This window comes from Podarcis liolepis (genome assembly GCF_965112155.1).
Source record: "Podarcis liolepis genome assembly, chromosome: 14".
Taxonomy (NCBI): Eukaryota; Metazoa; Chordata; class Lepidosauria; order Squamata; family Lacertidae; genus Podarcis; species Podarcis liolepis.
Window position 1 is genome coordinate 14,452,096 of NC_139569.1, and position 23,323 is coordinate 14,475,418.

Below are 23,323 nucleotides of genomic sequence, written 5' to 3' on the forward strand. Positions count from 1 at the left end.
CTAGGGACTTTCTGCAAGCTCCCTACCTACCCCTGTGCTGTGACCCTTTCCCTATAACGGAAGCACTGATGGGCACTGAGCAAACCCCCAAAATAGCATATTGCACAGTGCCCACAGCTGTCTGCATTTTTTTTTTTTTTTGTAATTTGAGAGTGAGGGCTGGTTGTCAGGCACACACACACACAACTTTGGCTTGTATCTACCAAAGTTCTACTCAGAGTAAACCCATTAGAATCAATGTCCCTAAGTTCCAGTGCTTTTTTTCCTGGGTACACAGTACTGGCAACTTTCCCTCCCACCAAATGTTAAAAGTGTGGGACTTACATCACAACTTCATGGTGAATGCCGGCACCTTTTCTTCGAAAGAAGAAGCACTGATCATGTCCATTAATTTCTACCCTCAGTAGGACTAGAGTTGGATATGGCCATTTGTTCACAGGGCAGGCAGAAACAGAGTGCCCCAACTCCTCCTCTAAAATATTTAAGCCTTTTTAGTACTCACCAGTCCTCAGGAGTTGCGGGGTGGGTGGATGTCTTGACTGTCTCGCTATGACTGCTGTGTCCCTGGTTCCCCTCTGCAGATCCTTTTCTGTATCCCGTGCCCGGGTTGTTGTTTTCAGGCAAAAGTGAAAGCTTGCTCGCAGCTGTAGCCTGAATTGCCTGGCCCGACCGTCATACAATCTGTGCAGCAGGGGTGGGACAAAGTCCAGCCTTGGCTTGGAGCGGTGCCCTCGATCCTCACATCTGCTGTGTGTAGTGAGGGGTACCCCATTCCTTCCTTTCTTATCGTTAGTGGCGGCTGCTGCCTGTCGAGACTGGTAAGGCAGACAACTGGGAGACCAGCAGCGGGTGGAGGCAGAGGCAATGACAAGCAAGAAGTCAGTAAGAAAAATGGCATGTAGGGGTTGGCAGAAGGCAGCCTGAGATTGATGGGGCCATGCAAAGTTTGCCTGAATAGGTCAGCCTCCACTGCTTAGAAACTGCTTCCCCTCTGCATTGGAGACCCCCAAAGCAGCAGCAGCAGCTATTATTATTATTAGTTTATTATTATCATTAGTTTATTTATTCCTCAAGGAGCTCAGGGTGCAGCAAGATAAGCTTTCATCATGTAACATGGCAGGGAACCTCAGGCCGAGGGTCTGAATGCAGCCCTCTCTCTATCAGGCCCTTAAGACTCTGCCCAGGCCACGCCCCAGAGGCCACGCCCTTCACTGGCTTGGCTATGTGCCCTGATCTAGAGATTTTGCTAGGCTGGTATGTGTCCTCAAATGGTGATAAAACCTCTTGCTTGCCTGGATAGAGGTTGGAAAGTTGTGCATGTCTGACTACACCGATTTTCCCCATGGCCACCACAGGTATGTGGCCCCTGGAATGAAGGAATGTGGCGCTCAGGCTGAAAAAGTTCCCCATCCATATTGTTTTCTAATGATGCACCACTTTACCTCGCTGAATTATATGCTTAGGAATTATTATTATTATTATTATTATTATTATTATTATTATTATTATTATTATTATTATTATTATATTTTGATCCAACCCTACGTGCAGGGCTCTCAGAGCAGCATACATGGTTCTCCCCTTGGTGTTATCCTCACAACGACCCTGTGAGGTAGGTTAGGTTGAGAGATTAGTGACTGGCCCAAGGCCACCCAGTGAGTCTCATGGCTGAGTGGGTGATCTGAACCTGGGTCTCTCTGACCATAGGTTCAACACACTATACTTACAGCCGCATTCCTTTATGCAGTCGGCGACGTTGAAAGATTTCCAACGCTCAGTCGCGTTGAGACTGGGATCAGCGTCCATAGCGTTGCAGACCCGCAAGAACATAAGACTCATGTACTTGGCCTTGAGGCAGCGAGCTACGCCTTGGTGGAGAGGCTGGATGACGGAGGTGGCACTATGGGACAGCAATACAACTTCAACGTTGTTATGAGCCGGGGTGGCCGGGAGCATCATCAACAATCAGCAACACCTTAAAGTCGATTCCTTTCTCTTCGAGGTACTGCTTGACCTCTGGAACGAAGCATCGGTGGAACCAATCCAGGAATATTGCTGCCATCACCCAAGCCTTTTTGCTCGATTACCAGAACACAGGCAGGAGGTGTTTGCCCTTGCCTTTTAGGGCATGAGGATCTGCAGACCCACAGAGCAAGCCGGGCTATGTTAAATGCCCGGCCACGTTGCGACAAAACAACAACATCACATGGTCTTGGGCCACCTGTCTTTCTGCTTTCGAAATGTATGTGCGGCTGGGCATTTTCTTCCAGAAGAGCCCCATCTTGACAGGCTGAAAACTTGTTCAGGGAGATATCCCTTTTCTTCTATCAGTTTCTTTAACTGTTTGGAGTAGGGTTTCGCCGATTGTTTATATATCGCCAGGGCTGTGCCCATTTTTCAGGTTGAAGCTGTTGAGCCAACCTTGGCTGGCTTTGAACTCCTTCTCATCACAAGGCCTCCCCTCTTTGATAAGAGGTTTGAACAGCGCGTACAGGTCAAGAGCTTTTTCTCACATCATGTTGCCATCGATGGGAACGCCTTGGCCATTCATTTCTTCCAGCAATAAGTACAACCCCTTTCCCGCCTTCACCAAAGTCTGATTGTGAACTTGGCTCATCACCTGAGCAGTTATGGGAGCACCCGAGGATTTCCCAAACTTGGGTCTCCAGCTGTTTTTGGACTACAGTTTCCATCATCCCTGACCCCTGGTCCTGCTAGCTAGGAATGAGGGGAGTTGTAGTCCAAAAACAACTGGAGACCCCAATTTGGGAAACTCTGCTCTAAATGCTACATCACACTGACTGTGTCAAAGTGGGAGCCAACTGCTATTCATGCCAGCTTCTGCATGTTGCCATTCGCCCTAAGTAGCAAAATAGAGTGGACAAAATAGATTGGGCTGCCCTGGTTGGGACTCCACCCACAAATTACCCTAAGACGCATTATTCTTGAATATCCCCATTCCCAAATGTGGTTACATAAAAGCCTAACAGGCAAGGATCAAAAGTCTTCTGTTTGAGTTCTCTTCTCTATCGAATGCCATAGAAGACATTAGATGAAATAATTAACGTGCCAAGGAGACTGCTGGGTATTATTTCAAGGCGGCTGATGGCTGTGGCAGGCTAGAGGATGATTAATGGAGGTCTCCTGGTAATTATGATGAAAATAAATGTTTCTGGGATTTGCAACTGATCGGCATGTTAAGATGAACAGATTAAAACCTTCTAACCATTTATCAAAAGTCTAATGAAAGTGACTGTCCCATGCTGGTTTTGGATGGGACAGTTACATAATACGGTGTCTTGAGGAATAAATACAGGAAAGTTATTTATTTCTGCATTCAGATGGCTGTAATGAGCCATAACTTTCTATGCTACCTCAGCCTTCTCCCCCGCTGTTGCAGAGGATGCTGTGACCATTGGTCATGCTGGCTGGGCTAATGGGAACTGGAGGCCAGTAAAATCTAGAGGGGCTTGGTTGGAAGGGGTCTTTTATTTTAATGGCTGTCTCCTCTCAAGGTCGGTTTAAAGAGAAAGGAGAGGAGGGGCTCTGTGGTTAACAGAACTCCTCTGCATCTGAGTCCAGCATTCGCTCTCTCCTGCTCATCAACCCGAGAACTGGAATACAGAGTTGATGCCTGGGTGTCCTCACCTGGGACCCAGGTGGGTGTTGTGGGCCAGGAAGTACAGTCACACCTCGGGTTACAGTTGCTTCAGGTTGCGTTTTTTCGGGTTATAGACCGCCGAAACCTGGAAGTACCAGAATGGGTTACTTCTGGGTTTCGGCGGTCACACATGCACGAAAGCACTAAATCACGCTTTGCACATGCGCAGAAGCGCCAAATCGCAACCCGTGCATGCGCAGACACAGGTTGCGAACGTTGTGGGTTTGGAACGTGCATCCCACACGGATCACATTCACAACCCGAGCGTCCACTGTATGTCAGAATCCACAGTGCACAAACCCCTATGCAGTTACATCCTCTGTCACAGAACATGTTTCTGATACACAACTGACCACGGCCTGCTACGTGCATGAACACATTCTCACCGTCACAACCACAACATATCTTTGCCACTGCCCTGTACTGGAAATGTGTTGGAAAGAAAGCCATCTCTCCCCTGCCTGCTTATTTTGCAAGGAATTCAGTGCTGCCTTGGCCTTGAAGCTCTGACAGCTTGCTACTTAGTTTTAACAAAAAGCAGATACCTAGCTAAACAGAGATTTTTAATGCATTTGTTTTACACACTTGATGTAACGTTCGTTAAATCCCAAAGCCAGAGATGTCCAGTATCAATCAGATCATCTCTGTCAACTGAGTCAATTAAGGATTGAGGCCCCTTTATGTTTTCACACTGTTGAGTCAGAATCACAGAGTTGGAAGTTTAAGCATTTTCTCCTTGTAACCCCCCCCCAACCTGCAAATAAAAGATGCATTTTTGTGTTTTCGCTAACAGTCAGGGCCTCTCTTATCAGCTCTGCATAGCAGAATGAAACTGGCCTTCAACTTCAAAGCCAGGACAATAAATTTTCCTGATCCAGACAAGTCTTCATGTAAGAGATAGCAGAAAAGCAACATTTTGTATGGGACAGAAGAATACTGAATTTATAAGCTTTGATTAGTAAAACTTTGACAGTAAGAGCTGTTAGACAGAGGAGCAGTCTCCCTTGGGAAGCTGTGGACTCTCCTTCTCTGAAGGTTTTTAAGCAGATGACCATCTGTTGTGAATGCTTCAGCTGAGATTTCTGCATTGCAGGGGGCTGGACTAGATGCCCCTTGGGTCTTTTCCAACTCTAAGACTAAATTAAAGATACCTATTGCCATAGTAATTAGGAGCAAGCTGCTCTGACCAATGAAATTAGTTTTAGGGGTCTGTTATCCAATCATATTGCTGAAAGGGATCGCTCATGGGCTAATCATGTAAAGAGAATGTTTTAAAAGTGCCTTGAATTTTGTATCCGGCATCCAGAATTTGGAGAATTCCTCTAGATCATTTATTCTTATTGTAGTCTTATTGGAACGTGTCCAGAGGAGGGCAACCAAAATGGTCAAAGGCCTGGAAACGATGCCTTATGAGGAACGGCTAAGGGAGCTGGGCATGTTTAGCCTGGAGAAGAGGAGGTTAAGGGGTGATATGATAGCCATGTTCAAATATATAAAAGGATGTCATATAGAGGAGGGAGAAAGGTTGTTTTCTGCTGCTCCAGAGAAGCGGAAACGGAGCAATGGATCCAAACTACAAGAAAGAAGATTCCACCTAAACATTAGGAAGAACTTCCTGACAGTAAGAGCTGTTCGACAGTGGAATTTGCTGCCAAGGAGTGTGGTGGAGTCTCCTTTCTTGGAGGTCTTTAAGCAGAGGCTTGACAACCATATGTCAGGAGTGCTCTGATGGTGTTTCCTGCTTGGCAGGGGGTTGGACTCGATGGCCCTTGTGGTCTCTTCCAACTCTATGATTCTATGATTCTAGTCTGCAATAAATCTGAACTCTTTCCATGACACTGCTGTCTTTATTTGGCTAAAGAGGACCAGTGTCATTTCCAGACCCCCTTTGTAGGGTAACAGAATCACTCTGGCTCTTGAATTGGAGGTAATCTTGTCATTGTGACTACTACTAGCCAAACCTTTCCTCGCCAAAAGGGCATGCTGTGATCTGCCAGGGAAAATTTGGAATTTTAAAGCTCGTTTTACGTTGTACTTTATGTGGGCCTGAGCTAAACCTCTGTGGATGTTGCTTTGTGTTACTTTCATTCATTTTGTAACAGTTGGATAACCTGATACAAGTAAGCAATTCTGGATCTTATAGCTTTGTTGCCCGCAAATTTGCCTAATCCTCTTCAAAGCCATCCAGATTAGTGGCCATCCCTACTCCTTGTGGGAGGGATTTCCATAGGTTAACTTCCTATGAAAAAGCATTTCCTTTGGTCTGTCCTGAATCTCCCAACAATCAATTTCATTGGGACATCGCTGCTACAGTACATAGTAATTGAAGTCTTGTTGCATCACAGAAGTTTCCCATCCTTAGCTGCTGCATGTAATCCTTAGCTACATGCCATGTAATGTTTGCGTTGTATTTGTGGGAGATCAGTCTTTTAGTTCTGCAGCTCCTTTCCTCTGGAACTCCCTGCCTGCTGATATTAGGCAGAGCCTTCATTGCACTGTTTTCGATAGCCACTAAAAACTTTTTAAAGGCAAACCTACCCAGACACCTGATTTTATTGTGTACATTTTTTTAATGTTGATGTTATCTGTGATACGTTTAATACATCTACTGCTTTTAAAGCTTTATTACTATCGTCAATGAATATTTTGCATTGTTTTATTAATGCATTTATTATCGTTGAAATTTGTACACAGCCCTACATCTGTAGAGCTCAAGGCAGTTCACAATATAGTATATAAACTGCTTAGAGATTATTATTATTTGATTAAGCGGTATATAAATCTCGCTAAGTAAATGAAATAAAGAAATAGCAAAAACACACTCTTCACCTGGTCACAGTTCTTCCCACTATGAAGATGTACTGTACTTCTGTTTACATTTGCATAGTTCTATCTAAATTTGCATCTATAAATATACATTAGCATATGCAACTTGTACACAAACCCATTCTCTTCTGTGGTGATCAGTGCAGGATTTACGTATAATCGAAACAAGCTATAGCTTAGGGCCCCACACTCTTGGGGGCCCCAAAAAAATTTAGAGGGAAAAAAATCTGGGTGTACATTTCCAAAATATAAGATAAAAAACAAACAAAATAAAACCTACATACAACAACAGTGTTTTGTGTTGTGTAGGCTCCTATGATGTAAGTAATGGGCCCCGCCTACTAGCCTGCTCCCTAAAATATCACTGGTTTGCTAATTTTTAATATACTTCTTCTTAATTGTATTTCAGTTCACAATTACTTTGATAAAATACATATTTTGTTACGTGCAAATGGCTTTAGATACCTATTAGGTCCATAAATTACCAAATAGCATATATTCAACACAAAAAACAGAGACAATTTGTTGTTGACAAAGGACAGTTGGGCATATAAAGGGCCCCATTACCTTCAGTAGCTTAGGGCCTCATCAAACCTAAATCTGGCCTGGTGGTGATGCTGATTATGGGCTTCCTACGGGCATGTGGTTGGCTGTTGTGAGAACAGGAAGCTGGACTAGACAAGCCGTTGTTCTTATGTTCTTCTGTGTAAGGGGCATCCTAGCCAATGTGGATAAGCAACTGCTTTTCTTTGTCTTGGTTTTTCCCAGACATCCCGTTATCTGGACCTTCTCAGAGCTTGGCTGCAGAGTTTGCCAAAGCTGCAGAACAGTTGAAGAAGGAATCTGTGGATATCCGATTCGGCAAAGTGGATGTGACCGATCAGAAAGACTTAAAAAAGGAATTCGGCATCTTGGAATATCCGACCCTGAAGTTTTTTGTAGACGGTGACAGGAAAAACCCCGTTGATTGCAAAGGTAAACCCATACGAAGCTGCAAATATGCCTGTTTGCTCACAAGGGGGAGCCTGTGCCCAGCTCTCAAGCATACAACGGAATCGTTTCAAAACTTAATAAATTTGAGCACATGCAAGAGTGTTGAATAAGGACAGGGGCATTTAGGGCTGGGTGGAAGGGAGACAGTTTCACAAAACACTTCACCCCCCACAAAATATGCCCACTGCATTGGGAACAGTTGGGTTGTGTGTGTCTATGAAATGGGATGAAAATGCTCACTTTTCATAGCAGGAACATAAATCTTTGCTCACAAAAAGCACACTCTGAACATGTCGTCTGCCAGCATCACCAGACGCCAGCATACTCCAGAGATGGGGAATTCCTGGCCCTTCGGAGGTTGTTAGTGTTGGAATGAGGAGAGGGGGGAATGAAACAGAGTGGCTGCAATCTCCATACCGCAACATTTTGTTGCAGGGTCTCATTTGGTCAAATCTTTAAAAACCGCTGTAGATCACACAGGGCCCCCGGACGTTTGACGGTCTATTGACCCTGTGCCACCACTGCGATTGCTTTTTCCGCTGCCACCACCCCATTTCTTACAGGGACACACGGAGTCCAGACAGTTGTTAACATAAACAAATAATCAAGTTTATTTTTAAGTGCAGGAACAAGCTTGTGGTTTCAGTTAGTTTTTCTTGACAGTTTCTTAATCTTAGTTCCTAACAACTTCAAACTGATTATCCCCAACTATCTATCTAACTCCACCTAACAATTCCTCTCACTCTCTCACAATACACCTCTACCAACCCACACCTAATCCTTCCCTCTTCAACTCCGAAACCTCAACTGACTTTTCAAAACCTCCCACTCTAACTTTTACTCCCCCCTTGCATTCCCACTGGCCAATCACATTCTCACTCATTTAACCCTTTCCTAATGACCCACCTAGGAGGTAAACGCCACAACCGCTTTCAACTTAAGCAGATGGATTTTCAGGAGTTAAAACTTTGGATCCCTTGCCACTGGGGAAAGCTCAGCTTCAGCACTGAACAGCTCATGTACCGCTTCTCAGCACCTTTTTATTTCCCCTTTTGTTTAGCAGAAAAACATACAGGTTTTGCTTCTGACACCTAATTCAATTAGGCAGACTGCTCAATAAGCTGTGGAATGATCCCGAAATCATTCTGGATTAAATTGCTAGTCGATATTTTGTGCAGGGTTGGGCTAAACGGTGTTTTCCAGATTTGCCATGTAAATCACATCAGGACGTGCTCTTTTCAGGGTTTTCTTTAAGTAATAATAATAAAAAGGAGAGTGGCTTGACCTGAACAAACCTGAACAGACACGAAAGCTGGTGATTAGGCAGCTAATTGGCAGCACATCCAATTACACAGGAAAGGCACAATTGTGCATTAGTTAAGCCAGGAATGGGGAAACCTATTTCAGCCCAAGGATCACGTTTCCTTCTGGGCAATCTTCTGTGGGACACATGCCATGCCAGTGGTGGGAGGAGTCAGAGTTAAAAGTGGGCGGAGCAGTGAATGTGAATATTTACATTTAGACTCATTTCTACACCCCTCTCTCCCTATCTTCCATTCAGGCAACCAACAGGCACTGTTACAGTTCAGTGACATATTCCAGCCAGGCAAAACCACCCAGGTCCTGTTTTGCACCCTTGTGAGAGGTGGGACAATGCTGGGGGTCAGATAGAGCGATCTTTAGGGCCGCATTCAGACTCCTGGTCTGAGGTTCCCCACTCCTCAGTTAAACTCTCTTAAAGTGCTCTGTTTGGATGTGTGAAAGGGCAAGTCGGGACATGTGGGGCATTGGGCCCCATCTGGACCACACATTTAAAGCACTCACATGCCACTTTAAACAGCCATGACTGCCCCAAAGAATCCTGGGAATTGTAGTTTGTGAAGGGTGCTGAGGATTATAAGGAGATCCACTATTCACCTCACAGAACTACATTTACTAGTGCCCTGTGGGAAAGAGGGATTGATTGTTTAAAGATTCTGGTAATTGTATCGTTCCTGCTGATAAACCTGTTGATTCTTCTTCTTTTCTTCTCTTTTTAACAGGAGTTAGAGAAGCTTCTGCCTTCATTACATGGGTCAGGAGACAAATAGGACTCAGTACTGTACTTCTTAATAGCACAGACCAGGCCAAAACCTTCATAGACTCCGATGATTTGGTGGTGATTGGCTTTTTTAAGGTAAACTATTGTGGATGGGAATTAATGTGATGCAGCAGCAAAAAGAGCTAATGCAATTCCAGGCTGCATTTACAGAGGTGTAGTGTTCAGACCAAGGGAAGTAACAGTACCTTGGTCAGACCCCACCTGGAGTACCATGAAATTTAGCAAAACAAACAAACACATAACATCTGAGGTCCTAAACTGCAGCTGACTGAGCCTGCGTGCAAATTCATCCCTGAGTTGCCTGTCGAGTCCTGTTGTTGATGTGCAACTCTTAGATGATTTTAAGGGAGGCTTAGACAAATTCGTGAAAAATGGGGCTATCAGTGGCTATGAACCGTGATAGCGATACTCTGCCTCCACAGTCAAAGGCAGAAATGCTTCTGAATACCAGTTGCTGGACAGAGGGCTCTTGTGGGTTTCCTACACACACCTGGTTGGCCAATGTGGGAACAGGATGCTGTAGTAGATAGGCCACTGGACTGACCCAGCAGGGCTTCTCTTATGTTTTTCCCCCTTCCCCCCCTCCCATATACAGAGCCTTCAAGGTGGAGCTGTGGAGGTTTTCTATGATTCTGCAAGAGATGTCCCTGAACTTCCGTTTGGCGTAACAACCAGCGAAGAGGTTTTTGCTGACTTTGGCATCAGAGAAGACATGGTCGTTGTGTTCCAAAAGGTATTATTAACACGTGTATCTTATATACTAATGTTAAACTCATTCTCCAGTGGGATCCCTATGTAGCAGAAACAGTGCAGAAATACATTATATGTATAAAAAGCTGTAAGGGAACAGGGACAGGCCAGCAGCTCTCCTCTCCTTGAACAATGTGGTGTAGTGATTAAGAGCAGTGGACTCATAATCTGGTGAACCGGGTTCGCTTCCTCGCTCCTCCACATGCAGTTGCTGGGTGACCTTGGGCTAGTCTCACTTCCCTGAAGTCTCTCAGCCTCACTCACCTCACAAAGTGTTTATTGTGGGGGAGGAAGGGAAAGGAGAATGTTAGCCGCTTTGAGACTCCTTAGGGTAGTGATAAAGCGGGATATCAAATCCAAACTCTTCTTCTTATTATTCCTTCCAGCTGCTTGTTACAAGAACTCCATTATGGTCTTAGTGTCTAGACTTGTTGTTTTCCTTCAAACTCCCAATTTCCTTTCCTTTTGTGCTATGTCTTTTATATTTGAAGCCTGGGGTGATATTTTGTGATCTACTCACAGAGCCTTTTTCTTTGCTGGAGTGAAATGCTTCAACTAAATAACTGGATAAAATGAGAGCAGTGCAACTTTTTCACATTAGTGGAAACGGCCACTGCTATCTGTCATGTGATTAAACACAGCCATTATGCTTTGACTGATGGAAAAATGTTGCGGCTCTTTCAAAAAATGAGATGACGGTGTTTGATGGAAGTTGTAGTCCAGGACACCCTAGGGCTTCAGACATGGGACATTCCAAGCCCCAGCTGGAGAGGCCAAGGATTAAAACTGGGACCTTCTGCACACACAGCAGATGGTTAGAGAAAGCTGCTTTATCATAGAACTGTAGAGTTGGAAGGGATCCCAAGGGTCATCTAGTCCAGCCCCCTGCAATGCAGGAATCCTAGCCCCAGCCATCCCTGGGTGGACTCGAACCATCAACCTTCTGGTTAGCAGCCAGACACACTGACTCATTGCGCCACAGGAGGGCAGCCATTTTTGAAACATCATTTCTCGAAAGGCACAAGGCAGGAACTGAATCCACCGATTCGCCCTCCCCATGTGAATGTTAACAGGGAATGTGGCCGGCTTTATTGTTAAATCGAATATTTCTTCTGCTCCAGGGAAAGCCCGTTCATAATGAAGCGTCTGAAGAAGGCAAACTGAACAAAGTGGACCTTACTGGATTAATAAAAACATTCACCATGGATTTAGTCATAGAGTATAATCTTGAGGTGAGTTTGGTGCTGCCTGAGTGATTGGAGTCTCCAATTAGGACTGGGGAGACCTGAGTGTGGGTCTCCACTCAATCATTAGGCTCCCTGGATGATCTGGGGCCATTCTCTATGACTGAGGGTACACTGATGAGTGGGTCCGTGCCCCATTTGCCCTAATAGCCCAGACTTCTCTGCTCAGCTCAATACAGTGGTACCTCGGGTTAAGAACTTAATTCATTCTGGAGGTCCGTTCTTAACCTGAAACTGTTCTTAACCTGAAGCACCACTTACGTAATGGGGCCTCCTGCTGCCGCCGCACGATTTCTGTTCTCATCCTGAAGCAAAGTTCTTAACCCAAGGTACTATTTCTGGGTTAGCAGAGTCTGTAACCTGAAGCGTATGTAACCTGAAGCGTATATAACCTGAGGTACCACTGTATTCTCTACAGCAGGGATGTGAGCTGCTTCTATCTCCCTCTCCTAGCAAATGCTCCAGCTCCCAATTACAGTGGTACCTCGGGTTAAGTACTTAATTTGTTCCGGAGGTCCGTTCTTAACCTGAAACTGTTCTTAACCTGAAGCACCACTTTAGCTAATGGGGCCTCCTGCTGCTGCCACGCCGCCGGAGCACGATTTCTGTTCTCATCCTGAAGCAAATTTCTTAACCTGAGGTACTATTTCTGGGTTAGCGGAGTCTGTAACCTGAAGCGTATGTAACCTGAAGCATATGTAACCCGAGGTACCACTGTACTAGAATATCTCCAACAAGAAACTTTGAAATGGTCCCACAGACTTGTCGTCTCTGAACGGGGCAGTAAAGAAGTCAGGTTCATTCATTTCATCAGGTCTACTCTAAGTAGGGCTTAGCTAACTAAAACCCTCAGTCTCTTTCTGGATTGTGACCTTCATTGCCAGGCTTCTGTGAGAGAGCTCTGATGTTTTGTTTTCCAGACATCTGTGAAGATTTTTGACGTGCCCGTTGAAAATCACATCGTTCTCTTCATGGCCAAGAGCGCTGACATGTTTGGCTCAGCTTATGACAATTATACATCTGCTGCCTCGGAATTCAGAGGGAAGGTTAGTATCATGTCGCTTCCTGGAGTTCTACTGGATTGCAAATATTGGATGTCAGAGTGCTGAGGACATTGTAGATGTTTGCTTTCCTGGGATCGTCTCGCAAGCCTAGGTTCAAATGCAGTTCCAAAGGCAGTCAGTAAGTGATGGACTGGGGGCCAGCAGCCGTGCAATATGAGAAATAGCCCCAGTCATATAGTTGTTTAAAGGTTTGACATCTGACAGGAGGGTGTTCCACAGGGCGGGTGCCACTACTGAGAAGGCCCTCTACTTGGTTCCCTGTGGTAGATATTTTATTCATTTATTTACACATTTATAACTTGCACTTTCATACAAATATATCAAGGAAATATACAACAAAAAGCATCCATAAAGATATCATTTTAAATATGCACGTTAAAGTTTTTTCTACAATCAAACAGTATATTTTTTATGAAATAAATAAATAAATTATTGTTATTGATATTTGAATTTCTATACTGCCTTTCACTTGAGGGTCACAGAGCAGTTATAAAATAAAATAAAATAAAAATCAGTCTTCAAGCACCGTCTAGGACAGCCATTTTGAGGCCCCAAATGCTGTTGGATTACAAGGCCCACTGTCCCCAGACAACATAGCCAATGGTCAGGGATGATGGGAGTTATAATCAGAACAATATCTGGGGGCCCAAGGTGGGAAACCGTTCTGGGGTGTAAGGGGGGTAGATATATTTCTTGTTTCTTTCATTCTTCAGATCATGTTCATCTTTGTGGATACTGATGAAACCAGAAATGGCCGTGTGATTGAGTACTTCCGGGTAACAGAGGTAGAAGTCCCTTCTGTTCAAATCCTGAACTTGACAAGTAATGTCAAGTACAAGATGCCTGCAGATGAAGTGACCCCGGAGAATCTACGAAACTTCTGCCGGAACTACTTAGAAGGAAAAGCAAAGGTGAGCTTTTGGGATGGAAGCAAACAGGGTCACGCTTTTCATTTGGTATACCATGGCAAACAATTTGTCGGTTTCATTGGTCTGGCTCCTATCGAGCCTCACAAGTGCATCAATTGCTTTTTTTGCTGTGTTTTATTAATGTGCACGTATAGTTTAAGTTAAACCACTCTAGAAATTGTAATGTTGATGGCAGCTGATGATCGGTGGGTTCTTTGGCTGGCAGCCAAAGGGAGCCTGTAAAATGCAGGCTTTTTTCTCTATCCCACACCTGGGGAGAAAATGCTTCGCCAACCCTATGATCAACGCTCCCTACAGCACGGAGTGTAGGGCTAGCAATGCCCTTTGTGCTGTCGTTCCCAGGCATTCACCCACCAGCAATAATAGTGCCATGTCAAATTTGGCCCACGAGGCTGATCCTGGTAAGGATTTGGTTTGTGGAGCCAAAACAGTTCCCCACCATTGCACTAAACCCTGCTGTCTTTTAGCTATAGTCTGGTAATTTTTCTTTGCAGTTTCCTTCAGAGTTGCCTTACTTCTTTTTAAAAAATGCTGTTGTTGGTTGGTTAGTAGGTTTCAAAGCCACTTCCGCCTTAAGGAGGAGGTGGGGTTGCGGGCACTCACGACCCCTTCATGTGCGCAGGGGTGTGGTCAGCCCTGCGTGATTGGGGAGATTCCCATTTGTGTCACTGCCCAGACGACCAATCTGATTTGTCTGGGGGTGTGGCCTGCTTGATTTAAGCAGGACGCAGTAGGAAGCTCTTCCCTTTTCATGCTTCCAGCTGCTCCGGTTTTCCCACCCTCCCACCCTTTAGATTTTGTCATCTCTTTTGACCTTGCTATGGACTTTGGTTGGTCTCTGTTGAGGAGCCTGGTAAGACTTTTCGACTTGGCAAATTGGCACCAGCTACTTGGTCTTCTCCTACCTCATAGCAAATCATCACAACTTTGTAAGGTTTGGTGGTTAGGCATTGGAATATTGCTGGAGAAGAGGGGAGGGGAGGTAGCGCCATCACCTCCCCCGCACATTGAAGGGTATTCCGTTAAAGGATTCTGGAGGTGTTGCCCTGTCCAAAGCCTGGAGAGGCTAGGGCCTAAGGCACGACCCCTATTGGTGACCCTGGGGAAGCTCCTACTTGATGAGCATCCGCAGGACTCCCCCTGTTGGTGGTTAACCCTTCCCGGACTCCCTGCAGACGGGGAGTCAGATATGGTTAGGTCCAATGCCTAAGCCAATACCGCTCACAATATGTAACCAATAAAGTTGTGGCCTTTTTTAGCCCATTAACCTAAAATACTGCTGTCAAGTGTCTTTATTCAACCTGGGGGGGGGGGGGAGTCGGGACCTTGCCACGTAACAAGCCTTTTCCAGACATGTACTTTTAATATGTACATTTGTCTTTAATATCTGCTGAGTTTATCTCTGTCTTGATCATTTTATTATGTCTGCTGTTTTTAGAGTCTGTCTTGCTTTTGCTCTTTTTAATCAATATTGCATGCCACGTTATGTGAACTGCCTATATATTTTGATGAAGTGGTATATAAATCTTGATAAGGAACTATATAAATCCTCAGCCAGAGTTCGAGATGCATGGAATGCCAGGTGGAATGCCAGGTGGAGACATGGTTCAATAATATTTGGGATATTGCTAGTTCAGAACGACTAACTGGGCTCAGAAGAATTGCAGATGGGGTTATAAAAAAAACACCTTTGATGAAACCTTGTTTCCCTTTTTTTTCATATGTAAGAGGGAAAGAAAGTAAAGTTCTTCCACCAGCCTCACAAACCTTTCTATGGAGAACCTGTATGGCCTGCCAATGTTTTGTTGTTGTTGCTGCTGTTTAGTCGTTTAGTCGTCTCCGACTTTTTGTGACCCCATGGACCAGAGCACACGAGGCACTCCTGTCTTCCACTGCCTCCCGCAGTTTGGTCAAACTCATGCTGGTAGCTTCGAGAACACTATCCAACCATCTCATCCTCTGTCGTCCCCTTCTCCTTGTGCCCTCCATCTTCTTCTTCTCATGAGGTGGCCAAAGTATTGGAGCCTCAGCTTCACGATCTGTCCTTCCAGTGAGCACTCAGGGCTGATTTCCTTAAGAATGGAGAGGTTTGATCTTCTTGCAGTCCATGGGACTCTCAAGAGTCTCCTCCAGCACCATAATTCAAAAGCATCAATTCTTCGGTGATCAGCCTTCTTTATGGTCCAGCTCTCACTTCCATACATCACTACTGGGAAAACCATAGCTTTTACTATACGGACCTTTGTTGGCAAGGTGATGTCTCTACTTTGTTTTAAAACCAATGTCTTAAAACCATGTAAATTGACGCCACTGTTTTGATGCTTTGTTCTTTGCTGTGACTGCATTGTATAGTGCATTTTTGTTTAAGATGAGTGGGATGCCAGACATATTGAATCAGAAGATGTTGAGGGAACAGAGTAGAAGGAAATCCACTCCCTATTCCGTACATGGTTGGGGAAGGTGCCTTACAACAAGGAAGGGACATAGCTCAGTAGCTGAATATTAGTCTTGTATGCAGAGGTTCAATCCCCAGATTCAATCCCTACCATCTCCAGGGAGAGCTTGGAGAGAACTCTGCCTGAAACCCTGGTGAGCTGCTGCTAGTCAGGGTAGACAATACTGGACTAGATGGAGCAAAGGTCAACTCAGAATTTCACCAAGGGCCATGGAGTGATAGAACATCTATTTTGTACACAGATGGTCTCAGGGCGAGTCCTCGGTATCTCCCAGTAAGTCTGGGAATGTCGTCTGCCTGAAATACTATAGGTCAGCCTTTCTCAACCTGTGGGTCCCCAGATGTTGTTGAACTACAACTCCCATCACCTCTAGTTAGCAAGGCCAGAGCTCAGGGATGATGGGAGTTGTAGTCCAACAACATCTGGGGAACCACAGGTTGAGAACCGCTGCTATAGATGGACCCATGGTTTGACTCGGTATAAAGTATCATCCTATGTCCCTGAGATTTTGGCAAATTGCTCTACTGTAGTGAGTAGTTCTGCTCTCCTTCTATGGGACAAAATAGACAGCTGGTAATTAAAGTGAAAGGGAACATGTGGCCAGCCAGATAAGCCTCACCAAGGACTTTTAGCAAAGAGAGCCACTTAACCACCCAGCACAGCTTCAAAGATGAGCCCCTGTTGACACCCATCCTTATCTCTTTCCCCTTTATTAGCCACATAAATCCAGCGAGGAAATCCAAGAAGGCTGGGATAAGAAGCCGGTGAAAGTACTGGTTGGGAGCAACTTTGACCGGGTTGTATTTAATAAGAAGAACCACGTGTTTGTCCTGTTCTGTGAGTATCACTTGCGCTTCTGAAGAGGAGACTGGTGGATGAGCTCTCACAGGGAAAGAATTACTTGATTTGATTGAAGACAGCAGCAGAGTGGCACACTGAGCTGATATGGAGTTGGCATGTGATGTTCAAGCAAATGCTGCTAGTTTAAACTTGCCTGCAGCGGAAACAGTTTTCACTCCCATAGCGCACATTTCATGCACACTTGGACCACTTTAACAGCCATCGAGGATCCTGGGAATTGTAATTTGTTTAGGCTGCTGACCTCACAGAGCTACAATCCCAGCACCTTTAGCAAACTACAGTTCCCAGGATTCGCCTTTGAAAGTTTTTTTAAATTTTTTTAAAAAAACTTGCCAGTGCATCCCAATACCTCTCTTTTGTTTCTCAGTAGTCTAACTTCGCGGGTGGCACTGTGAGTTAAACCCCAGAGCCTAGGACTTGCCAATCAGAAGGTTGGCGGTTCAAATCCCCACAACGGGGTGAGCTCCCATTGTTTGGTCCCTGCTTCTGCCAACCTAGCAGTTTGAAAGCACGTCAAAGTGCAAGTAGATAAATAGCAGGAAGGAAATGGCAGGAAGGTAAACGGCATTTCCGTGAGCTGCTCTGGTTTCACCAGAATCAGCTTAGTCGTGCTGGCCACATGATCCGGAAGCTGTACGCCGGCTCCCTCAGCCAATAAAGTGAGATGAGCGCCGCAACCCCAGAGTCGGCCATGACTGGACCTAATGGTCAGGGGTCCCTTTACCTTTACCTTTAGTCTAACTTTGGCTACAGTTCTGTCAGCACTCACTAGCTGACTATACCATTAGAAGGTGTTATAAGTTCCAGGACCATCACTATTTATTTATTTTGAAATGGCATATTCTCGGTTTTCTATCCCAGATGCACCCTGGTCTCGCGACTGCCAAAAACTGCTACCTGTATGGGACGAATTTGGCAAGTTGTATGAAAGCCGGAAAAACGTTGTCATTGCCAAAATAGACTTCACGGCAAATGACATTCTGTTAATCAACCTGGAACGGTACCCGTTCTTCAGGTACTTTCCTGCAGGATCTGAAACAGAGGTGAGATGTTTTCCACCCTCCTGGGTACTTATGGGTAATGGATGTCTTGTGATGAAATAGGAGGGGGGGATGCAATTCTAGCAACAAGCGGGGTTGTTCTGTGGACTCAAAAGCAAAGGAAAACTACATTTCTTGCTAAAATAAAAAAATTCCTTCCAGTAGCACCTTAAAGACCAACTAAGTTAGTTCTTGGTATGAGCTTTCGTGTGCATGCACACTTCTTCAGATACACTGAAACAGAAGTTGCCAGATCCTTCTATATAGTGAGAAGGTGGGGAGGGGTATTACTCAGAAGGGTGGTGGGAATGGGAGATTGGCAGATAGCTGAGATGAGCCTGTTGACGACTCTTAACGACTGCAATAGGTCTTACAGGAAAAGGCAAGGGGTGAGAAGGTGAAAAATGGCTTAGTCATGTATAATGAGATAAGAATCCAATGTCTTTGTTCAGACCAGGTCTCTCCATGGTTTTAAGTTTGGTAATGAGTTGCAATTCAGCAGCTTCTCTTTCCAGTCTATTTCTGAAATTCCTTTGTAGTAAAACAGCTACTTTGAGATCTTGTATAGAATGTCCTGGGAGATTGAAGTGTTCTCCTACTGGTTTCTCTGTTTTGTGATTCTTGATGTCAGATTTATGTCCGTTTATTCTTTGGCGTAAGGTTTGGCCTTTTGACATCAAGAATCACAAAACAGAGAAACCAGTAGGAGAATACTGCAATGTGAAAAGCATTAGGAAACAGGACAGAAGCACTAGCATTATATTCAGGAAATGAATTCAGCATTCCCTCACATCTGAACGGGCACTTAATATCTCAAGCAATGCTTGAAACGTTTCTGGGTGCAACCGAAACTTCTGGCGCCTTCTTCCCGATTATGTTTCAGACCCACCATTCTCTTGTGCTTTTCAAAAAAAACAACAACCATGGAATTAGTCTTACAACAAAGGAGGTCACAAATAATAAAAAATACATCAAACAAATGGTTGTACGCCACCATTTGGATGGATAATCTAACTGAAGTGAGAACATCACCTCTGGAGCCAAGTAATTCAATTCAATGGCACTCTTTTATAATTAAGACATTACTCAGGTTTTCATTTTTCCCCCTCCTCTCTCCCCCTATTCCCCACACATAAATTACATTCAAAGACATTTGTCCTCATTTAATCTCTTAGGAAGGTACTCTGGTGCTGTGTGTGTATGCCCAGATTCTAATGAACCGAAGAGGGAGCCCTGAGCATTTAGGTGGCGTAAAAATGCGTCTGTTTACAGAAGCCTGGGGCATTTGGTTCTTTTTGGAATATAAATGCATTTCCTTTTCTTGTTTTGCATTGCTCCTGGACTGATGTGTTTTCACCCTCTAGGAATACTAATTGAGAAGGCTGGCAGCTGGGATGTGTTGCCATTAGTTCTCTCAATTGGCCATGCACTGGAATAAAATAATCAAATCACAGATTTGGAAGGTGGGGCAGGACTTGTATGCCACTGGGTCCAATTTCCTGCTTGATGCAGGCAGTCCAGAGTAGAGATGTAAAATTTCCGGAAATTTTGAAGCCATGAGGGAAAAAACGTTTCCCACCGGGAAAAAATGGAAATTTTGGAAAAATTGAAAAGAAATTAAGTGTGGAGTAGTTTTACAAATTGTGTGAAACACAGTGTGGATAGAGCATTATGCTTGCAATAAAACAGGTAACCACCCCCTTTCCCTCAAAAGCAAGAAACCATCAACATAAAAAATAATCAGATTTGCCCCTTAGCACCAACAGCAAATAAAGTTAAGGTCCACCTCAATATTTAAGCTCCATAAAAGGTCTACAGGTTTTTTCAGGTTTTTCCCCAAAGCCATTTTTCCCAGGAAAAATGGGGGGGGGGGAGAGTGTGCAGAATATTCGAACTATATCAAACTATTTTAAAAATATTTTTCCCCGGAAAAATGGGCTTTAGGGGAAAAAATGGGGCGGGGGAACCTGGTCCTTCCCCAATTTTCCCAGGTTTTTCCCAGGCCTTCCCATCTCTAGTCCAGAGTGAGAGCATCCCCATCAAATAGATGTCCAGTCTGTTTGAAGATTACTAGTGTAAAAGAGCCCCTCTCCTTCCCAATCAATAATTGGTTTCATTCTTGAACTGCTCCTGCCTTCAGAAATAATTATCATAATGTTTAACCAAAATTTACCCTGTAACTTAAATCTGAATAATAACAACCACCACCACCATAATCTACCATATATTTGGGAAAGTTGTTTGTCTCTTTGTCTGTTCTCTAAGCATTTGGACACCTCTTAAGATATTGTAAGCAGTTTTCTTCATGGTAGTTCTTCAGATCAAAGAGCAGGTTTTTGTCTAAGTTCAGATTCACTTGGATGACATTTTGAATCAAGATATGAAATAAAAAAACAATCCCATTAATTAAAACAGAAGATTCAGGTTGAGAGTTCAAGGGAAATGTCTTCAAAAGCCAGCAGAATGCCAATATGGATTGGGACCTTCATAAGCATTGGAACAATGGGCTGTATCCAGCTAAGTCCTACCTTGAGCAAAATTCATAAACCAAAGTTAGTAATGTGCATTAACTTCAATGAGTCTACTCCAAGTATACAACCCAATATCTGTCTTAAAGGATACCAAGTTGCCCTATGAGTCCACAAAATAACAGAAAATTAACTGTTCCATTCACCTCTCCCCCCTGTTTTTTCCTCCTCAAAGGTTGTCCCATACAAAGGCGAGCACAATCTCGATGCTTTTGCTAAATTCTTAGAAGAACAAATTAAGGCAAGAAAGAAGGTAAGGTATACATTTAAGGTAAGGTGGTTTTAGGATTGTCTTGCACACAATGAATTCATGTACCCATGCCTGAGGAATCCTGTCTTTGTGGATTCACAATGTGAAATTACCTGATCCACACCTCTTGTGCTAATGTGTGGCTCAGAACTTATAGCACAGTCCTAAGCATGTCTACTCAGAAGTAAGACTTCTTGAATCCAGTGGGGCCCATGTCCTTCACAGAAGGCCATGGGCCCACCCCCAGGTTGTAAGTCCAGCCTGGCCAGTTTGCTGCTTCTTCTAACGCTAACTTGTTATGAAGAGTCTTTGTTGCATAACTTACTTTTTTATTTGATTGTTTATCAGGACTCATCCAAAGCCAAGAAAGAAGACCCTGAGAAGGAGAACGAAAGAACTGTGCAAAAGGAAGAGCTCTAGGTTTTCCTTAAAGCACGGATAACATTGATTTTTGAAGGATGGTAGAGTTGTTTACAAGAATCTTGACCTGATCATGGGGATTTGAGAAGGTATTCAAACAAATAAAGACGAGAGAAAGAAGTGCACTGGTTTGATTGTGTGTGTTTTGGCTCAGTGATGCTCATTCTCAGCATGAGTGGAGATTGGCCCATGATGGAGAATGGAGAACTGGCTTATCCACCTCTGTCTTTTCTGAGCCAGCCCCCACCTGCCTCTCTTCTTAATGCCAACCAATCAGGACATGACTCTGCCTGTCATTGCAATTAATCCAGAATGCGGCAGCTAGACTGGTGACTGGGAGAGGCAGCCAAGACTAAATAACACTAGTCCTGAAAGACCTACATTGGCTCCCAATACATTTCTGAGCACAATTCAAAGTGTTGGTGCTGACCTGTAAAGCCCTAAACGGCCTCAACCCGTTTACCTGAAAGAGCATCTCCACCTCCATCGTTCAGCCCAGAAACTGAGGTCTAGCTCCGAGGGCCTTCTGGCAGTTCCCTCACTGTGAGAAGTGAGGTTGCAGGGAACCAGGCAGAGGGCCTTCTTGGTAGTGGTGCCTGGCTGGTGGAACACCCTCCCATCAGGAAATAAGCAACTATCTTACTTTTAAAAGACATCTGAAGGTGGCCCTGTTTAGGGAAGTTTTTAATGTTTAATGCTGTGTTGTGTTTTTAATATTCGGTTGGGAGCCGCCCAGAGTGGCTGGAGAAACCCAGCCAGATGGGCGGGGTATAAATAATAAATTATTAATATTATTATTATTGGCTCTGGTTCCACACACTGCTGATCTCCCCGCCTTTTGCTCCACTGGTCCCAATGAACCTCAGCTGCCACTGGAATAGATTTTGAGTCTCTTTAACTCAGCTTCCTTGTTGCTAACCAAAGCAGACCCAGGAAAGTGTCCCGTCCCGTAGAAAGAGGTCTGCAGGCTGCTCTGATGAAGCTTTTCTGTTGGCACAGCTCAAATGCCCAGTTTGCACTTCATATTAACTCAAGCATTTGCAGTTTTAATTCTTGCATTTTGGGAATTGCAGCTGTGTGAGGGGAATAGGGGCTTCCTAACAGCTCTCAGCACCCTTAACAAACTATAAGCTTTCCAAGATTCTTTGGGGAAAGCTGTGGGTGTTTAAAGCTGCATCACAGTGGTGTGGATGTGACTTTTGCCATTTGAACCTGGCTCCAGGTGACCCTGGAATTTTTGGGAAAAGGTTAGAGCCCATAAGCCGAAAGCCTGCCCTTCTCCTACTCTACGGTGCACTGAATTATAGTCATCTCGTTTATTCAGCTCCTGCATAGATAACCAGCAAGTCGGGCTGCCAGTGAGTTGAATAGATTGAACTGAAGATGAAATGGCAAGATGCAGAAGCTGAATTAAAGATGCAGGTTTTTCTAGGAACTTTGAATATGTAAGATGCCTTACATCCTCCCTTGTGTAACCACAGATGGCAAGAAATTTGATCCCATTTTAATTTAAAAGCAAACCTACCAAATCCACATATTTTTAAAAAGGGACAAACCAAAACACCATCCTCTTCTCAAAATTGCTTCCCCCCCCTTAATTTTAAAACGCAGTTCTCCAGCCAAGTAATGTGCACAAAGAATGCATATACTAGAGTGAAGTGCGCACAAAAGCACATATAATACTAAAAATAGCATACCAAAATGCATTATATTAGAGGAAGCTGCTTTGCAAAAATGTGAACTGTATGTACATTGGGAAAACAGGCACATGCAAAATGTGTGTGTTGGGAGAAATGGCCACTGAAAATATATTCCTTTTCCTTCCCCACAGTGTGAGGGGGGTGCAGGAATGCTCAGACTAGCTGTGTACCTTGCCACCCCATGCTTGGCAGCTATGACATCTTCTGTCCACATATCAATGCTTGGTCCAGGATTTCCCTTTGCATGGAGCCCCATCACAAGCACACCGAATGCATGCTCAGCCTGGATGTGACTGCCAAGAGCATTGGTAGTGACAACTGGAACAGCCAGACAATGTAGCATAGTGGTTGGAGTGCAGGGGTCAGCAAACTTCTTCAGCAGGGGGCCGGTCCACTGTCCCTCAGACCTTGTGGAGGGCCAGACTATATTTTGAAAAAAATAATAATTAAAAAATGAACCAACTCCTATGCCCCACAAATAACCCAGAGATGCATTTTAA

The 23,323-nt window shown here is 44.4% G+C and overlaps 3 protein-coding genes across 6 annotated transcripts in view; 1 reads left to right on the forward strand and 2 right to left on the reverse strand.

The window, feature by feature from the left end:
• Positions 1 to 1,066, reverse strand: part of ACSM5 (acyl-CoA synthetase medium chain family member 5) — a 26,699-nt gene extending 25,633 nt beyond the window's left edge. Inside the window, exons 1-2 of one of the 4 annotated variants that reach the window (XM_083474354.1) lie at positions 503 to 984; positions 325 to 409 (exon numbers count right to left, since the gene is read on the reverse strand). The gene's annotated coding sequence lies outside the window, so the exon portion shown is untranslated. Of the gene's footprint in view, positions 1 to 320; positions 447 to 498 lie in introns of those variants that run through there. The other 3 variants (XM_083474353.1, XM_083474356.1, XM_083474355.1) reach the window with 3 other exon arrangements.
• PDILT (protein disulfide isomerase like, testis expressed) overlaps positions 1 to 21,243 on the forward strand; it is a 24,023-nt gene extending 2,780 nt beyond the window's left edge. The window contains exons 2-11 of the mRNA XM_083474373.1: positions 7,256 to 7,462; positions 9,523 to 9,656; positions 10,177 to 10,314; positions 11,453 to 11,563; positions 12,496 to 12,621; positions 13,353 to 13,550; positions 16,741 to 16,861; positions 17,747 to 17,928; positions 20,629 to 20,706; positions 21,052 to 21,243. Coding sequence (XP_083330499.1) covers positions 7,256 to 7,462; positions 9,523 to 9,656; positions 10,177 to 10,314; positions 11,453 to 11,563; positions 12,496 to 12,621; positions 13,353 to 13,550; positions 16,741 to 16,861; positions 17,747 to 17,928; positions 20,629 to 20,706; positions 21,052 to 21,123 — 1,367 coding nt within the window. The 3' untranslated portion in view covers positions 21,124 to 21,243. The remainder of the gene's footprint in view (positions 1 to 7,255; positions 7,463 to 9,522; positions 9,657 to 10,176; positions 10,315 to 11,452; positions 11,564 to 12,495; positions 12,622 to 13,352; positions 13,551 to 16,740; positions 16,862 to 17,746; positions 17,929 to 20,628; positions 20,707 to 21,051) is intronic.
• The window catches only part of LOC310692879 (acyl-coenzyme A synthetase ACSM3, mitochondrial-like), a 180,227-nt gene that overhangs the window by 70,987 nt on the left and 85,917 nt on the right, over positions 1 to 23,323 (reverse strand). The window lies entirely within an intron of this gene.